The 17941-nt window shown below is 46.2% G+C and overlaps 4 protein-coding genes across 4 annotated transcripts; 2 read left to right on the top strand and 2 right to left on the bottom strand.

The window, feature by feature from the left end:
- Window positions 1-1324: 1324 nt before the first annotated feature.
- LOC4331760 (rhamnogalacturonan I rhamnosyltransferase 1) lies at window positions 1325-5388 on the top strand. The gene is made up of 8 exons (XM_015775250.3): window positions 1325-1696; window positions 2103-2170; window positions 2271-2359; window positions 2446-2608; window positions 2682-2971; window positions 3787-3991; window positions 4210-4367; window positions 4511-5388. Exons 1-8 carry the CDS (start codon window positions 1534-1536, stop codon window positions 4773-4775), a joined length of 1401 nt encoding a protein of 466 aa, XP_015630736.1. The 5' UTR covers window positions 1325-1533; the 3' UTR covers window positions 4776-5388.
- On the bottom strand, window positions 5123-8552 carry LOC4331761 (ribulose-phosphate 3-epimerase, chloroplastic-like). Its single transcript, NM_001402053.1, has 9 exons — window positions 8305-8552; window positions 7659-7767; window positions 7370-7510; window positions 7157-7270; window positions 6620-6698; window positions 5984-6093; window positions 5856-5912; window positions 5667-5736; window positions 5123-5541 (listed from the first exon to the last, which is right to left on the bottom strand). The coding sequence occupies exons 1-9, from the start codon at window positions 8397-8399 to the stop codon at window positions 5492-5494; spliced, it is 825 nt and encodes a 274-aa protein (NP_001388982.1). The 5' UTR covers window positions 8400-8552; the 3' UTR covers window positions 5123-5491.
- Window positions 8553-9213: 661 nt separating this feature from the next.
- Window positions 9214-11362, bottom strand: LOC4331759 (uncharacterized). Its single transcript, XM_015775254.3, has 3 exons — window positions 11111-11362; window positions 10113-10186; window positions 9214-9588 (listed from the first exon to the last, which is right to left on the bottom strand). The coding sequence occupies exons 1-3, from the start codon at window positions 11297-11299 to the stop codon at window positions 9510-9512; spliced, it is 342 nt and encodes a 113-aa protein (XP_015630740.1). The 5' UTR covers window positions 11300-11362; the 3' UTR covers window positions 9214-9509.
- Window positions 11363-15555: 4193 nt separating this feature from the next.
- LOC4331757 (methyltransferase FGSG_00040) lies at window positions 15556-17575 on the top strand. The gene has a single exon (XM_015774526.3). It carries the CDS (start codon window positions 15692-15694, stop codon window positions 17300-17302), a length of 1611 nt encoding a protein of 536 aa, XP_015630012.1. The 5' UTR covers window positions 15556-15691; the 3' UTR covers window positions 17303-17575.
- The last annotated feature ends 366 nt before the right edge of the window (window positions 17576-17941 follow it).

The following is a 17941-nucleotide window of genomic DNA, read 5'->3' as shown; positions in this document are numbered from 1 at the left end:
AAGTATGTGTTACCTCTTAATTAATGAGAAGATAACATGGTCTAAATTGGATGTGACATCCACCTCCACCATAAAACTTACCCTTGGATCATTGTTTTTTAAGTGTCATATTAAAAATTGGCAATAAAGTTGTAATGTCATAATATAAATCCAACGATATAGTCTTCGTAACACAAATCTAGCTAATTTCAAATATTAAATTGCTCGGAATTTGGAAAGTTTGACAGTATGATTATCTCAAATCAAATAAGAAAAAAATATTTATATTTGAGGCTACCAAATCTAGATCTAATCAGTACTCTTTAAATCTTGTAAACCCCTTACACTTTCTTTACCAAAGTCTAAAGAACTAACGTCTAACGCATCTATCAGTTTCTTTTCTCATGCCTGAGTCTCCTTTTCCTTGTTCTCCAATAGCAATCACAGCGGTTAAGTAAATACTCTATAATGTTCTTTTTTCACAGGCGCTCGACTGCATTTGCTGCAGCTAGGCTTCCTGTTGTGCTCGACAGCGACTGTGTTGTTTCCTTTAGTAGTTAGTTGCGACGTAATTATAGTGCAACAAACCGAGTGTGCTCCATTTTCATTCGCTCTTAGATGTGTTTCATTAGCTATTGTTGCCCGCTGTCTCGGCTCATAAATCCTTACACTTCTCACCATGCTACTACATTACCTTATAGTACTATTCACTTAAACAGTACTCCTTTGGGACAAAGTTTTTTGAAGAAAATTTGAAGGAACTCAATTCAGTGGAAAACTTTCCTTTGCGATCCTTTGAGTCAAAAAAAATAGGCATCCAAATATCTTATGAAATTCTTTAAGATTGGCTCAAAACATAAAAATTTTGACATGAGGTTCAACTTATTTGAAAACACAATTCCTTTCCTTTGTTTATATCTCTTATAATTCTTGTGTTTTTCCTTCTCCATCGAAACAATCATTTATGTAGTTTTTCTACATGTTCACAATCCATAGAATTTAAATTGCCAGGGCATTTCAATCATGTATTATTTCTTCTATTTTGTTTTGACAATACTGTGTTTCAAAGAGTCCATAGATTTAATACTCCAAGTGGCAATGCCAAATATGACCTTTTATTCAACTCCACTAAACAAATAAACATGCTGGACCCTAAAGATGTCTGGAATGTCTCATGTGTGGATTCCTCCTGACCACCACTGGACTAATCGCCGCCGCTCGTACGAAAGACAACTAGACAAGCAGATCCTTTACCAAAAACCAAAGCCAACACACAAACGGCGGCGGCGCGCACACACGCTCTCGCCCCCCACCCCCCCCCCCCCCCCCCCCCCCCCCCCCCCCCAATCCTCCCTCCCCACAACGGCACTAGCCCATCTACGCCAAACGGAAAAAGAAAAAAAAAATCGCAGCTAGGCCTCTCCCGAATCTTCTGGAACCTTCTCGAACCAGGAGGCGGAGGAGGAGCTGCTGCTGCCGCGGCTGCCAATGCCGGTGGCGGGGATCAGGAGGAGGAGGAGGAGGAGGGGGCGGTGGATGTAGGGTGGGGGAGCGATGGCGAGGTCGAGGCCTAGGGTTTGGCTCCTGGCGGGGTGCAGCGCCGTGCTGCTGTGGGCCTTCGTCGGGCAGCTCGTGGCCGTCGGACGCCTCCTCGCCTTGTTCGGCCTCGCCGGCGACGCGGAGCCCTCGCCTCCGCCCACCGCGCTTCCGCCTCGAAGTGCGTGATCTCCTCCGTGTCTTATTTATTTGTTTATTTGTTTAGTTATTTCTTCGCGGAGTTTGATTTAAGTTTTGTTCAGTTTTGAATTTTGATGTGTATGGATTTGGTGGCATTCTGTAGGGATGAGTAGAATTGTACAAATGAAAGTGTATTGGATTCAAATGTGGATGAACTTGTTATTGCCCTTTCCCAAATCGATAGTAAGTTAGTGAAGTTGTAGAAGCGGCTGCTTCAAGTACAGTTGCGATTGATGAGAAAAATGGTTTTCACTCTAGAAGTCACGGCAGAACATAAATGGATGCACTAGCTGATTGACATCCTCATTTTTTTGAATGTTTACTTAAGAAGCAGCATTAATCATCACTTGGGCATATCAGTTTTAACTTGATTTTTTTGTTTTTAGGAGTCTATAAGAGTAATGGTTATCTGAAGGTATCTTGCAATGGGGGTTTGAATCAGATGCGTTCAGAGGTCAGTTGTTTTTTTTTTTACTTGAGTTAGTTTTGCTGCTCAGTATTATATTGTCTCTCACTTTTTTATACTTCTGTTATTTTGAAACCATATATTCCAGATATGTGACATGGTGGCGGTTGCTCGCTTGCTAAACCTTACAATGGTTGTCCCAGAACTAGACAAGAGGTCATTCTGGGCTGATCAAAGGTATTTTTCATTTTGTAGGATAGGTTATGTACCGGACCTACCATGTTAATATCTGAAATGTGCGATATTTTTGCAATACTTTGCAGCAATTTTGAAGATATATTTGATGTTAAACATTTCATTGACACATTAAGAGATGAAGTGCACATTGTTAAACAGCTTCCGAAGAGGTTTGGTCCAGAGGATTCAAACAATATACTTAATATGCCACCTGTGAGCTGGTCTGATGAAAAATATTACTTGCATCAGGTTTGTACATATATCTTGCTTGACACATGCTTACTATATATTATATACTCTTCATGGTATCTTATCTATGCAGATCTTACCATTATTCAGCAAATATAGCGTCATCCATTTTAACAAGACGGATGCTCGGTTAGCAAACAATGGTATCAGTACACAGCTTCAACTACTTAGGTGCCGTGTTAATTTTCATGCACTGAAGTTCACCCCTCAAATTGAGGCCTTGGGGAATAAACTGGTGCAGAAACTTCAGGCCAAGGGATCATTTGCAGCCTTGCATTTACGCTATGAGATGGACATGCTGGCCTTTTCTGGTTGCAATCATGGTCTTTCTCAAGAAGAAGCTGAAGAGCTCAAAAGAATGAGGTCAAAAGCCATCTTGTGCTCTTATATATATATTAATAAATACCAAAATGTAGCCTTTCAGATATTGACCCAAGTAGTTCCTTGCATATAAGAGGAAATACCACACTCCATTGCTCCCTCCGTTTTTTCTTATGTCGTTTGTTGTAGTAGGAGGCAAACACCATCCCCCTATTCAACCAAAACACACACTCTCTCACTCTCCATGGTTTTGTATTTTTTCTTATGTCGTTTATAGGACATTTGCATGGTTCGAATATGCACCTTTGACCATTACTTTTTCTAGTCATATATTCACTAAAAATATTAGAGCTATGACGATTTGGACCTTTTTTCCTTCGCCTATGTACCTACTAATGTCATTGACTACACACAATTCAAAACAACATCTATTTAAAATGAAAGGGGTAATAGTTTAATGATGTTATCTATACCCCCTTAACTCGTCTAGAAATGATTGTTCATGTCATAGATACTATGTGTAACAGTCTTCTACAATTCTATGTAACATTCTCGTATTACCTTTTTGGTGATTATTTGAGTTTATAAAACATCACTCTGAGTCTATTAAATCGTCATTTTCATACCTAGTTTTTCTCTCCTTTTTATGGTGGATTCATTTCAATGAAATGAAAAAGGAAAAATACTCATTTATTCTTAATATTGTCAAATTAGTCAATTGCTATCTTATTCTTGAGTGCTGAGTATGGACACACAATTGCACGTCTATGTCTCTAAGATAAGTGTCTCAATGTTTTCTGTGTAAGAAAAGTACAACAAGCCACAAGCAACTGAGGCCAACTTTTTCTCTCAAACAGATATGCTTATCCATGGTGGAGAGAAAAGGAAATTGATTCACAAGCTAAGAGATTGCAAGGGCTATGCCCACTTACACCTGAGGAGACATCTTTTATTCTGAAAGCTCTGGGATTTCAGAAGGACACTCTCATATACATTGCTGCCGGTGAAATTTATGGGGGAGAAAAAAGATTAGAACCATTACAAGCTGCATTTCCAAAACTTGTAAGTGCAATATTGTAGTCAAAATGCTGCCAATTTTTTTTGCCTTTTCCATGTGTTATGGTAACTGGTAATAATTGTAGTACAGTTTTCATAAATTTCAATGCATGTGTTTTTTTCCCTATCTGTCTGCCAACACTGTTTCACATGTTTTGGGATACCACTTCATTGCCTAAATGTTCACTCACTTCGCTATATAAACAGTGTTGAATATCTTTCAGGTAAGAAAGGAGACGCTGCTAGACTTGGAAGCTCTACGACAATTCCAGAACCATTCTTCTCAGATGGCTGCACTTGACTTCATTGTATCCACAGCCAGTGATATTTTCATTCCTACTTATGATGGTAACATGGCAAAACTTGTTGAAGGTCACCGGAGGTATGGACACAGCCAGATTTCCTCTTTATGAAAATCAAGCTTCTTGTTCAGTTCAGTATGATTTGATCATGTAGCCAAAAGTTGGCGTGCAATCAGATATATGTTGTGGTCATTAGTTTTTTATTGGCATTTCAATATTTCAGGTTCCTGGGTTTCAGGAGAAGTGTGCTACTAGACCGACAGAAATTGGTTGGATTTATAGATCTGTACAACAATAAGACAATCTCTTGGAACAATTTTGCATCTTCTGTCCAGGAAACTCATAGAAATCGTGTAGTTCAACCGTCCTGTCGGCAGAAACTTGAAAATAAGCCAAAAGAAGAGGATTACTTTTATGCTAACCCACACGAATGCCTGGCCAATTCAAGATTTTGCAGCCGAACCAAGGATGCAATCAGTGTAAGGTGAGCGTCAAGTCAAGTTGTAACCTCACCGAGCCAAGTTATTATGGCGACGTGCAGTGGACTGAAGCCAGCAGCACAGCAGGCAGAGTCCATCTTGATCGTTTAACCGGTTTTCCTGATCTCCTGTTGTATAGGTCAGCCTTTTCGCTTTGCGATTGATTGATTCATTTTTCACTTGCCGAATGCAGAATATGAATGCCCTTCTAAAGCATGTAAATTGGGCTGGTTGTTTACTGTTCGTGTTCATGACAATCAATTAATTCATGATGATAGCCAAAGCAAAATACATGCTTTTCTATGAAAAAAAAATTCGCAAGTGTTGATTTTTTTTTTTTGCCCCCTGACCATTTTGGTAGTACTATATTTTCAACTGTCACATTACCCAATACTCCAGTGCGGAGCATATGTTTGTTACTGGGGCAAAAAGTAGTACTCTAAAAATGCATATATTTGTGGATAAATTTCAAATGCTAGAAGTGTAAATCATTATAGGATTTGCTAAAGAACGATATTTATTATGAACAATTTCGTGAGCACGGTAGTATCACATGACACTGAGAATATGTAGTATATCTTCGCGGACAGTGAGAAAAACGGTCGCCCTCCACGTTTTCTTCTTCCTTCAATTTCTCCAATATAACGTACAGCTTGGCACATATCTGTACAAACCGCGGTACTGGTAAACAAAAACAACGTACACAGCATACTACTTTAGGATCCTCATGCTGGTACAGCCACAGGTTTTTGGCTGGTCTTGATTCCCTTGATAGCTGCAAAATTGCAAGAGGAAAAACATAAGCATATTACTATCTGTTAGTAAACTATGTCAGAAATTCATGTTTAAGAACTTAGTGTTTGATGATTGAATGTGTATGTCACTGAAAAGAAGCCATGCCTTCTGCATAGTCTGGAGCCCCGAAAACGGCTGAACCAGCAACAATGGCGTTGGCCCCAGCTTCAATGACCTGTTATTCAAAGAAACAATAAATTAACACCCAACTGAACCATAATTCTAGTCCAAAACTGTTATTGGTATTCAGTAGTGAAAAAAATAACAGTAACAGAAAGCTAGAAATCAGGTGACCTTGTAGGCGTTTTTGGGACCAACTCCACCATCAACCTCAATCCAAGGGTTTACTCCCTATTAAAAGAATGAAATGCACGCTTAGAGCACTGGCTCAGTGAGAATACATGCAGGAAATGAGGATATACCTTCTCTGCACATAATCTTCTCAACTCTGCAATCTTCTTCACTTGGCTTTCAATAAAGCTCTGCCCACCAAACCCAGGATTCACCGACATAATCAATACTAGATCAACAACTGCGCAGACAAATGTAGTAGCTTGTCAGTTGTCGGAGTATATGCCTGTTGGGCTATTGATGAACTAAAGAAATAATAGTGTCGTACGATGAGAAAGACATGTAAATTTCTACTGTGAGTGCTGTTAATAATTATGCTTAATCCAAGGAAACGAAGTGACTACAGGCAGGATAGTCAAGAAAGTCAAGATTGGAATGCAGTCAATACTCATCAAATTTTCACCAGAAATAGCACAGTTTTGACTCTTAACTAAAATTGCATTATGGCTATGCTTATAAAAACTGCAATAGGTAACTAAATAACAGGAGTGACTTGTCTAATTCACAAAATTACAAACATAATCTAAACATGTCATGTGTGCTCCTTCAACATCAACCCATCACACTTAACAACTAATATTAGGATTGATACATTGAAAATAATAACAAAATTCATACGACTACCAAGTAGAATTTGGACATCAATCCATCAATAGATTTACACACGTGTCAACACCCTATAAATATTGGAGTGAGAATAGTCTTACCATCAAGTACATAATCTATCGCAGTGAGAGGGGTTGCAGGATTCAAAACAACTCCAGCCTTTGCTCCAAGACTTTTGATCTGAAAAAATGTGAGACCACTATGTCACTTTTAGATTTTTATCCTTAGAATAAAAACGCAATTACTGCCAAAAATGAATATGGAGTATATCTCAAGTTCAACTAGAATTAGACAGGTAAGAAATCAACTTATTGCAGTCCCGATCACCATGTCAAGGAAATGGTTAGCTCAAGGAGCAAACGATAACCATTATCTAGTATATAAAGGATCCAAGAAACAATTTGGTAAGTAGTCCTAAAGTACAGTATACAAGTATATTACAGTATGATCCTTTGACAGGAGACTAGTGAAAGTCCAGTTTCCTCCCGGTCACATACCAGTAAAACTCATAAAACAAAATACTGATTCAATTTGGAGAGGAATCCACACTTCTACAGTGGTATGCTAATTCATGAATGACTGAAAGAGCGAGGATGAGCTATCTCAAATATTAACTAGTAAAAGATGCCAATCTTTACCTGATTGACTGTTCGGTGTAGATGGATGGTTGACGATTGCTCACAGTGAACGCTAACAATATCAGCACCTGCCTTGATAAAATCTGGAACTCGTTGCTCAGGTTCCACAATCATCTGCAATAAATAAGATAACAAACGCCAAATTAGCAAGGGTGAAAGAAAAATTACAGCACATAAATACCTAAAATTTCAGTAAGGCTTCTCAAGAAGTACCAGATGCACATCCAACGGAAGATCAGTGACTGGCCGCAGAGCATCAACAACCAAAGGTCCGATTGTGATATTTGGCACAAAACGTCCATCCATGACATCAACATGAATCCAGTCACATCCTGCCACCTCCACAGCTTTTACCTAGTAATATTATTCACACAATATATTATCAACCTATTCTTTGTCTCATGATATCGATCTATTATTCCAATATATAGTAGCCTAAATGATCCTCCTACATATATTTCCATGTCATGGTGGTTTGATGGAGGGTAGAATCTTGACAGACCTGCTCGCCAAGCTTGGAAAAGTTTGCAGAAAGAATGGAAGGGGACACGATGATGTCATTCTTCGAGAACTTGTCAACCCTGGATGATGCCCTCACTCGGAATGCTTTCCTGCAAAGCATCAAGGGAAAAACAGAATGAGAACCTTAAGATCACAGCACTTAACCAAGGTAAGAAAGCAGTGAAGTCCTCAACATGTGATTTTAAGTTTAACCAGCATTTGTACCTTTTGTTGTCATGTTTTATCATGACTAGGCAATACATACATCACTTACAAAACACAAATAACAGATAGCATCATAGCAACAGTAAAGGTTCTAAGAAATGCCGTCCTGATGAACTCCTCAAGTCAACTGGTGCAGCTTGAGAGCAGTTGGGAGAAATAGCATCAATACTAGCTCGTTCAACCTGCGCCGGCAGCTCAAAGCTCATGAACCCATCCAGTCCCAGAAGGTTTGACTCTGACATGCTATCCGGCGTTCAGGAATGGAGTTTTGTCCAATCCGGGAGGTACCCCGAAGCCCAACCACCCCTAACCATGTGGACGTAATACGCACAGCGCGAGAGCTCGCAAAGATCGGGTCGGCCGCGGCGCATACCAGCGAAGAAGGGGGCGCAATCTCGGAAGCGAACGGTGGGGGTAACTACCTGGGCGAGGAGAAGGCGAGGCGGCGGCCGAGGGAGGCGGCGCGCGGCGAGGCGAAGGTCGAGCACAGCGACGACGACGACGACGGCGACGCCATCTCTCTCTCTCTCTTTCTCTCTCCACCAACTCCCTCTCGAGGAGCAGCGAGAGCTTTTGATTTGGTGAAGCGGTGGCGGCTAGGAGGCGTCGCGTAGGAGGAGAGGAGAGGAGAGGGAAATCTGGCTCCGCTTCGCCTCGTTATCTGCTCGCTGCTGCACCCAAGCCGCAGCCGGTCCACATAAATCGCAGCGTGGGGGCCAGCGAATTTCGTCGCGTTTTTGGGTTGGGGAGGAGTTTTTGGTTGGTTAGTTGGTGGCGGCTCTGAGGCGAGCCAGCCAAGGCCAAGCCAACGACCGCGGTTTCGTCCTCTACCAAACCCGCACCACCACTGCGCGCGTGTGGTTGCAGCATTTTTGCACCTGCACCGCACCGGAAACGGCACGAAAATGAAAGAGCATCCGCATCTCGAACTGGCATCTCTCTTCCAGTCTTCCTCGCCCACCTTCCGTGCGGCAGTGGCGAAACTATACTATGTGCCAGATTCCTAATTTCGGACTTAAAAATACTAGAATGTGCAGTTATGTGCTGAAATTTTCTAGATTCTCAATGGTAGTGCACCCCTCTTATTTTGATGCTAGCTTCGCCCCTGTCCGTGCTGCTGGATTGTTACACTTTTCGGCTCTACCAGGGAATAAGCGAAACGGCATATTGGCAAACGAAAAATAATTCGTGAATACAACTTTAATTGTTTTATATACGTGTTCTTAGCTATCTAAAAACAAGGGCTGAAAAATAAACTTTGATTAAAAAACCCCAAAATCAACTCCAAATTTAAGGTTGAAAATTTAAATTTTAGCTGATAAACATAAGCATAAGCAAAAAAAAGATGAGGCCCTTTATTTCTTTCTTCTAGCAAGGCACATGCACACATTTGGTTCTTGTCTCAGACAGAATGCATCCATTCATGTCACGAGTGGCATTTGAGTTTTTGACAAGGGGAGTTTTGAAATCCAAGCTGGGTTTAAAGTGTGTACACTGATTAAAAAGCTTGAAAACAGAACAGCGGCCGAACACAAAATGAGATCTGAAAACGTTCATGGTGGAATAGTGTTCAGACATTGCTTGATGTGCTGAGTGCAGACTGAACTTGGGGAGAAACAGAACAGGTTTATGAGCTTGAGTCGCCGGGGTTCCCTTTTTCTCCGCTACAGCAGTAGAAGTGGGGCAGCTTCACTCGGCCACAGCACCTGACAGGCACAAAAAGGATACCAGGTTATATAAACTTTGCAACATGCCATTCAAGATGAACAATTTTCAGCGTCAGCACAATGGAAAGGTACTCCAGAACAATTATGTAAATAAATTTCATGGAACAAAAAACAACAATGAGCAAAGGATGACAAATCCGGAAACTGAAATGAGTCGCGCAATTTCTGAATCATCTGGGAAGAACTGATGCACGCCAAAATGTTGTTCTACAGCATTTGTGATGCTAGATCACATAGCATGTTTTCTGTGTCTGCACTTTGGGCTCCACTAAAACCTAAGTTGGTGGCTATTGATACTATTGCATTCTAGATTGTAAAGAGTGAGGGTATCGCTAGACAACAATCTGAACAGTCTAATAATTGTCCACATGAGTAGTGAAACAATCAGAATAAAGTATGCTGTTACATAAAAAAATGATATTTACTAATACTAAGTTGTCTTTAGACATAGCAGAACAAATCAGAATAACTAACAAGCATGTTGTTTTCAGCTTCAAATTTACCTGCAACGGACAATCACTGGAACCGGCTTCAATGCTTTCGGTCCATTCCTCAAACCCTTCTTGTATTTTGAGACCTGCAACATTCAAGAAGCAACAATCATGGAACATGAAACAAACAAATAATAATTCTCAAATCTCAAAAAGCAGCTGAAGCTGCTGAGGCAATGAGATGAAGCACATGCTTCAACAGAGCACATAAAAAGTACATATTCAAAAGTAACTATGCTAGTAGTTAGAATTAGTTGATCTCACCGCAAGACTATCACTATTTACATATAGATAACTGCAAATGCTCAAATATCAAATGTGACAAGAAATTTATGCCTTTAACCAGACATTTTCTGACTACTTGCTCGGTTATCTTTGTTTTCTGATTTTTCCTGAGTTATCACATTTGCATATCATCATGATGAGTTACACATGTATTGACTCATCTGCCAAATCCACTCACATAACAAACAACTTGTGCATTGCTAATTACAAACAAAAGTGAAAACTTACCACTAGTCTTGGCAACATCTTTCAGTATACACTCTACAATTAAAGAGCTTTTTAGACATTGAAAGAACAAACTCAGCCTTCGTCACAGTTATAAGTGGAACTGAATTTCATGAGAACTATATTGTTTGCCATAGTTGCAAAGATAGCTTAAACAAGCATACCCCTAAGACCACACCTCGCTGACATTATGCTCCAAATGGAATGGGCTCAAAACACAAAACATCTATCACTAACCTACCAAGCAATGGATCGAGAAAAAAAGAGGCAATCTTCTGTGTGCACTATCACCCCGTGTTCCACCGTTAGGACATTTCCATTATTCCATAGGTCATAATACCTTTCTACTCTCCAGGCAATCCGACGAACACCTAGAGTGCACTCCACCGGGCACGGTGCAGTGGTGCGCCATACCGCACCATCGACCCACGACCAGACCATGACTATGAAGGTAACAAACCAAAAACCACGAGATACAGTGGGGGGAGAAGCTAGGATACCTTTTTCTTGGGAACGGCCATGAGGTCCATGCCGCCGGCGACGGCGGTGCCTATGCCCGGGAGCACGAACGATTGGGCCTCTGTGAGAGGGGCTGGAGGGGGAGTAGGTAGTATAGGAAGGCCTGAAGGCAGGCGAGGCGCCGCCGCCGCCGCTGCCGCTCGCCGGAGCCAACCCGCCGCCGCCGCCATGGATCGCCTTCCCGTGGGGTTACGGGGAAGAAGGGTTAGGGCGGGAGTGCAAGGCTAGAGAGCGGAAGGACTTGCTGATCTGACCGTCCAGTTTTAATCGGGTGGATAGGATGGCGCGAGACTGGAACCTGAAAGCGGAGAGTGCAACTATACGTCTTCGAACCTCAATACGGAAAGGAATGCTAAACAACGGGATCCCATCGGAACGGGACAGGATCCCCTTTCGTCCACCGCGTCATCCACCGCTGCAGCGCGAGACGAAGGGATTGGCTTGGAGAGAGAATGGCGGCGACGTCGTCCCTCGCGTCCTCCTACCTCGCTGACCTCCACCGCGCAGGCGGCGCGTCGCCGTCGCCGCTACCCCGGCGCATCCGCAGCAGCTCCGCCTCGGGTGCTCTCGCCGCTGCGCGCAGCGCGTCATCGCCATGGCCGGATCCGCAAGGTTGACATCCTCCTTCCTGCTTAAACCAGCAATACAAGCAAGCGATGCCGTCCTGGAAGCAGCGTCGGAGCTGGGCTTCTTTGACACGGCGACAGCGGTGAAGCCGTCAACGGCGTGATTGTACGAGCAGACCAGCCACGGCTTGCCGTCGGCGATGGTGTTGCCGGGGAGGAAGGGTAAGTACTATCTCTGCTACGTGTCGTCATCGTCCATGCCGACGGTGGCGGCGTCCGGCCGCGGCCTCAGGAGGATGATGTACTCCTTATACTCCAATTGATCCTACCTCCTTATACCTCCCAGGTTTCACATGATCCTACTCAAGTATCATCTGTGAAACTTGCATGAAACCACTGTACTAGACATGATACTAGATAGGATCATGTGATACTTCACAAGTATCACACATAATGATACTTTTGAGGATCATGTATCATGATACCTGGGTAGGATCATGTGATACTTCACAGGTATCATACGATCCTACTAAAGTATCATCTATGAAATTCATACGATTGTGTTACCAGACATGATACCTAAGTAGGGTCGTGCAGATCCTCCTAGGGTATCATCTGTGAAACCTGATGATAGCAGACATGATACAAATGAGGATCATGATACCTCCCAGGTATCACATGATCCTTCCAAAGTATCACTTATGAAACCTGGTGAGACTGAACATGATACTAAGGGGGACATGATACCTCCTAGGTTTAACATGACCATACTCAAGTATCACTTGATACCTCACAGGTATCACTTGATACCTCGTAAGTATTACCTATATGTGGTAAGAATCGTATGATACCTTACAGGTATCACCTGATACCTTACAAGTATCACATAATACGTGATAGGAATCGCCTAATACCTTATAGATACCTGATACCTCGCAAGTATCCTAACATGCATCAGGTATAACCATCAAGTATCAGGCGATTCCTACCACGTATCATACTTATGAGGTATCAGATGATACCTATCAGGTATCATGCGATTCTTACCACGTATCAGGTGATTACTTGCGAGATATCAGATGATACCTATCAAGTATCATGCGATTCTTACCACGTAGAGCGTGATACTTGCGAGGTATCAGGTCCTGATACCTAGCCGGTATCGAGTGATACCTACCAGGTATCATGTGATTCTACCGCGTATCAGGTATCAGACGATTCCTATCATGTATCAGGCGATACTCGCGAGGTATCATGTGATACCTATCAGGTATCGCGTGATTTCTACGATGTATCGGGGTGATACTTGCGAGGTATCATATGATACCTACTAGATACAGGAGTTGGGCGTCGAGGTATCGTCGCCGACGGCCGCGTCCTCCCCCGTCCACGCTCCACACTGAACCCGAACCTCGTTGCCGGCAGCCGCATCCTCCCCCGTCCATGGTCCACATCAGAGCTCGTCGCCGGCGACCGCGTCCTCCGCCGGGACCTCGACACCGGCGACCACGTCCATCGTCCACGCCTCAGCCGGTGGCTGCGTCCTCCACGCCGAAGCTCGTCGCCGGTGCCACCGCCATCACCACGCAGGATCCTCCGCCGTCCACGCCCCACGCCGGAGCTCGTCGCCGGCGCCGTCTCTGTCACCACGCAGGATCCTCCGCCGTCCATGCGACCAGCTCCATGCCGGAGCTCGCCGGTGGCCGCGTCCTCCACGCTAGAGCTCGTCGCCGGCAGCCGCGTCCGCGCCGCCGACGTCAACCTCATCTACGCTGCTCCCATAGTGACCTTCGTTCTCTAGCGTCTGAGGGAGGTGGACAGGGAGCGATCCCGTTGGGACAGTATCCCAACGGGATACCGGTATATAGCAGCTCCCTTTTCAAATATAGGAAAAACAGCAATTCATTAACACAAAGCCAAAGCTCAGAAACTCTCTGAACTGTGAGTGCCTAGGTTCCTGCAAATTCAAAGTAAGATTTGGCAAAATGCAGTCTGGTCTATGCGTTTTTATTACCATTACTCATCAATGGTAAATGGAAAATCAAAGGCCAGGGGGAATATTACATGAACTGTGAAGGCAAAATGACTGTATTGAAAAATATTACCCCTTGATGTTCTCCTATTTTTCTTCCTGGTTACTACTACTTGTATGTAAGGTTGTATAAAATCTTATAAATCATTTTCTTTTGATTTTATAGTAATAAGTTTATATATTCATACTTTGCCATTCCCAAGCAAACCGCAATAGTCCCTAGATTTATTATTTTTTTTTTTTTGAAAACACATCAACTTTATTAAGCAGGAACAGATCTAGGGAATAAACCCCATTACATATCCAAGCAAAAGAGCCATCCTTAAGAAAGGAGAGTTAACTGAACTACGAAAGCAACCTTCCTGAAATAACCTAACATCAGAACAGAAAAAGGAGCAAGTCGACAGGGATCTGCGGCGAAGCCGCGACGACTGCTACCCTGGGCCTCAAAAGATGTGCAGTCCGCTTGACAAACCGTTAATCCCCATCGGCTGCCTCCACGGAAACGGCACAAGACCGAGGTTTGATGCTGAGCCGTAGATTTTGGTGTGTGCGTCACCGGACTCAGCAAAGGATCCCCACGGGGCTCATCAGGTGGTCCGAGCTCAACCCGAATGACAAACCCAACATGGTTTCTTCTGTTAGGGAACAACAGGATAGATGAATCCGAAGAACAGCCAACCTTCAAGGAAGAAGCACTTGAATGGCTGCAAATCAGCTTCTGTCCTGCTGAGATGATGGAGATGGCTGAGAAAGAGATGGCCTGCACCATGAAACAACGACACAACTGGAAGCAACGACGTGGGAGACAGCCCTCGCGCCGCCACTGTCGCCGCAGGCCACGTCCGCACCATCGCCGCCGCTACAGACTGGATCGGCGACGCCGCCGTCACCACGGGCCGCGACCGAGCCGCTGCCGCCGCTGCGGACTGGATCCGCGCCGCCGCAGACGCCACAGGCAGCGTCCGAGCCGCCGGCGCCGCCGCGGACAGGATCCGCGCCACCGCCGTCGCCACGGGCAGCGTCCGAGCCGCCGGCGCTGCCGCGGACTGGATCCGCGCCGCCGCCGTCGCCACGGGCAGCGTCCGAGCCGCCGGCGCTGCCGCGGACTGGATCCGCGCCGCCGCCGTCGCCACGGGCAGCGTCCCAGCCGCCGGCGCTGCCGCGGACTGGATCCGCGCCGCCGTCACCACGGGCCGCGTTCGAGCCGCCGCCGTTGCCGCGGAGCTGGTCCGCGCCACCGCCGTCGCCGCAGACTGGATCCGCGCCGCCGCCGCCGCCGCGAACCGGATCCGCGCCGCCGCCGTCGCCAACCTTGTCGCCTCCACCGTCACCGGCCTCAATCGCGCCACCGCCACCGTCTTCAACTTCCATCGCCATAGAAACGAGAAACGGGAAAAACCCGACCTAACGAGACTAGCCCGACTACTATACTAAACTAGGGGAGGGGGACGACCCCTCTCCCTCCCGTCACCGGCGACAAGGCCGCCGGAATCGAGGAGGAAGAGGGGTCGAGAAAGGGGAATTTTACTGTAGCAGGCGAGGGAGGGTTCGAGAGAGAGAGAGTCACCCGGTCTCAAGCCCTAGATTTATTTCATTCATCACTTCTTCTCTACCGAGCACAAGTCCATTGCATTGTACAAGATGACCAATACATATTTTTTCACTCCAATATAACCTACATACGGAGTATTTGTTTTTTACAAGATGACCATTATGACGTCTATATTACGGAGTACTACTGTGAGTGTGTGACAGCTCATAGCCGTTGCTACTGCATTCACTCCAGTGAGTTTAAAAAATTCAGAATTGTTTCGTTCGAAAAACTATTCAGAAATCAGATCCGACCGTTACGCTGTAAAGCCGCGAGCTTTCGAAACCGAGCCAAACAAACACCTCCGACATTGCCGCCCCGCGGCGCACCACCACCACTCCCCAGCCAAATCTCACGCCGCCGCCCAGCCATGGCGACGCCCGGCCTCGACGACGACTCGCTGCAGCAGCTGCGCAGCCGCGCGACGCAGCTGCTGCTCAAGGAGAACTGGACGGAGTACATCGCCGTGTGCTCCCTCATCATCGAGGCGTTCGACGCCGCCGCCGCCTGCAAAGACCGCCGCGTCCTCTGCTCCACCCTCGCCCACCGCGCCGACGCCCGCGCCCGCCTCGGCGACGCCCCCGGCGCGCTCGCCGACTGCGACGCCGCGCTGGCGGCCGACCCGGCGCACCCCGGGGCGTTGCTGTCCAAGGGCGCCGTCCTGCGCGGCCTCGGCCGGTACTCGCGCGCCGCCGAGTGCTTCCGCGCGGCGCTCGCCGTGAGCGGCACCGACGAGGTCCGGGAGATGGTCGAGCAGTGTAAGCGCCTGGACGCGCAGGCGAGGAGCGGCGCGGTGGATCTGTCGGAGTGGGTGCTCGCCGGGTTCTCCGGGAAGTGCCCAGACCTCGCGGAGCACGTCGGGGCGGTGGAGGTGCGCCGGTCCGCGCACGGCGGCCGAGGGGTGTTCGCGGTGAAGAACATCGAGGCGGGAGCTAACCTGGTGATCTCCAAGGCGGTGGCGATCGGAAGGGGAGTAATTCCGGACGCCGCCGATAGCGGCGAGAAGATGGTGGTGTGGAAGGACCTCGTCGACAAGGTGCTCGACGCCGCCGAGAAGTGCCCGAGGACGGCATCTCTCATCTACACTCTCTCCACCGGCGAGGAGCCAGAAGACGAGCTCCCCATCCCGGACATGGCACATTTCAAGCAAGAAACGGAGGAGCTCGATGACGGCACGGCCATGGCGCCGAAGGCATCTCTTGATGTGGACAAGATCTTGAAAGTGCTCGACGTCAATTGCTTGACCGAGGACGCAGCGCCATCCGCCAATCTGCTCGGCAGCAATGGCGTCGTCAACTGCGGCGTCGGGCTGTGGATCTTGCCGGCGTTCATCAACCACTCGTGCCACCCCAACGCCCGGCGCACCCACGTCGGCGACCACGCCATTGTCCACGCGTCAAGGGACATCAAAGCCGGGGAGGAGATCACATTCGCCTACTTCGACGTGCTCACCCCGGCGAGCAAGCGCAGGGAGGCAGCGAGAGCGTGGGGCCTCGAATGCCAATGCGATCGGTGCAGGTTCGAAGCCAGCGACGCCATTGTTGGGCAAGAACTCACAAAACTTGAGAACGAATTGGTCAATGGCCGAGGAGGAGACATGGGAGCACTGGTGGTGAGGCTGGAGGAGAGGATGAGAAAGTCCATGGTGAAGGAGAGGAGGAAGGCGTTCTTGCGCGCGTCGTTCTGGAGCGCGTACTCCGCGCTGTTCGACTCCGACAAGCTGGTGAGGAAGTGGGGGAGGCGCGTCCCCGGTGAGGCCGCCGTCGCAGAGAGCGTCGCCGGCGCAATCGGCGGGAACGAGAGCGTGCTGAGGGCAATGCTGAGGGGTGCCGACAATGGCAACGGCTGCGGCAATCGGCTCGAGGTGGAAGACAAGGTGGTGAGGATTGGGAGGGCTACCTATGGCAGGGTAGTGAAGAGGCAGGCAATGAGAGCTCTCTTCAGACTTACATTGGATGCTGACAGTAACAAAAGCCTGTAGGTTTTGATACTCTTGATTGATTGTTTATTTAGTTACCTAGTATCTTCAGTAACAGATGAGAGATTTATTCAGCAAATGCTCCGGTTTGCTCGAAGGTTGTAATAAGAGTGTGGGCAAGAATCAAGGTCAATCCATAAGAGCACTATTTTCATGCTCTTCTGATCTTGGTTTCAGACTTGTTTCAGTGTTGACATTGGTTATTTCTCAATTCATTCGAGTATTTGTTGTTACATCACAAAGGATAAGTTCTATAGAAAAAATCTTCCTTTTCAAGTGATGTTCTTTAATTTTCTGTAGAATTGTGCCCTGCAATTTCTCAAATCTTTGATAGATGGCTTATTTGTATTGACTGGAAAAGAAATTAGTTGTCAATAACTAGAAGCTTTAGAGATGCAAAGTATTGGATATATCTTGGCAATAGTATTTTATATTGCTTGTTTATGTGAGAATGTTTTAACTAGATGGCAACTGATTTCTGGGACAAAATCGCTTCTACAATAGCATTTTATGGAACTCGTACTCGTCGATAGCATTTCTTGGATTTGGGTGTTTGTAAATGGCATTTCTTGGATTTTCTCTTCATTAAAATAGCCTATTCAGATGAAGTAGAATTCAGGTGAAGTAGAAACCAACTACTTT

This window comes from Oryza sativa, chromosome 3, assembly GCF_034140825.1.
Source record: "Oryza sativa Japonica Group chromosome 3, ASM3414082v1".
NCBI lineage: Eukaryota > Viridiplantae > Streptophyta > Magnoliopsida > Poales > Poaceae > Oryza > Oryza sativa.
The sequence above is the reverse complement of the archived record's forward strand: the minus strand, read 5'-3'. Positions and strand labels throughout refer to the sequence as shown.

What these genes read in the sequence shown, in the direction of transcription:
- LOC4331760 (XM_015775250.3), top strand. Translation starts at nt 1,534, where the DNA reads ATGGCGAGGTCGAGGCCTAGGGTTTGGCTCCTGGCGGGGTGCAGCGCC. An exon ending in TGAATCAGATGCGTTCAGAG is followed by an intron (nt 2,171 to 2,270) that starts GTCAGTTGTTTT and finishes CATATATTCCAG; the next exon opens with ATATGTGACATGGTGGCGGT. An exon ending in GAAGAGCTCAAAAGAATGAG is followed by an intron (nt 2,972 to 3,786) that starts GTCAAAAGCCAT and finishes TCTCTCAAACAG; the next exon opens with ATATGCTTATCCATGGTGGA.
- LOC4331761 (NM_001402053.1), bottom strand. Translation starts at nt 8,399, where the DNA reads ATGGCGTCGCCGTCGTCGTCGTCGTCGCTGTGCTCGACCTTCGCCTCG. An exon ending in GTCCCAAAAACGCCTACAAG is followed by an intron (nt 5,737 to 5,855) that starts GTCACCTGATTT and finishes TTTGAATAACAG; the next exon opens with GTCATTGAAGCTGGGGCCAA. An exon ending in GGCTCCAGACTATGCAGAAG is followed by an intron (nt 5,542 to 5,666) that starts GCATGGCTTCTT and finishes GCAATTTTGCAG; the next exon opens with CTATCAAGGGAATCAAGACC.
- LOC4331759 (XM_015775254.3), bottom strand. Translation starts at nt 11,299, where the DNA reads ATGGCGGCGGCGGCGGGTTGGCTCCGGCGAGCGGCAGCGGCGGCGGCG. An exon ending in TGGCCGTTCCCAAGAAAAAG is followed by an intron (nt 10,187 to 11,110) that starts GTATCCTAGCTT and finishes TGAATGTTGCAG; the next exon opens with GTCTCAAAATACAAGAAGGG. An exon ending in CCAGTGATTGTCCGTTGCAG is followed by an intron (nt 9,589 to 10,112) that starts GTAAATTTGAAG and finishes TGTGCCTGTCAG; the next exon opens with GTGCTGTGGCCGAGTGAAGC.
- LOC4331757 (XM_015774526.3), top strand. Translation starts at nt 15,692, where the DNA reads ATGGCGACGCCCGGCCTCGACGACGACTCGCTGCAGCAGCTGCGCAGC.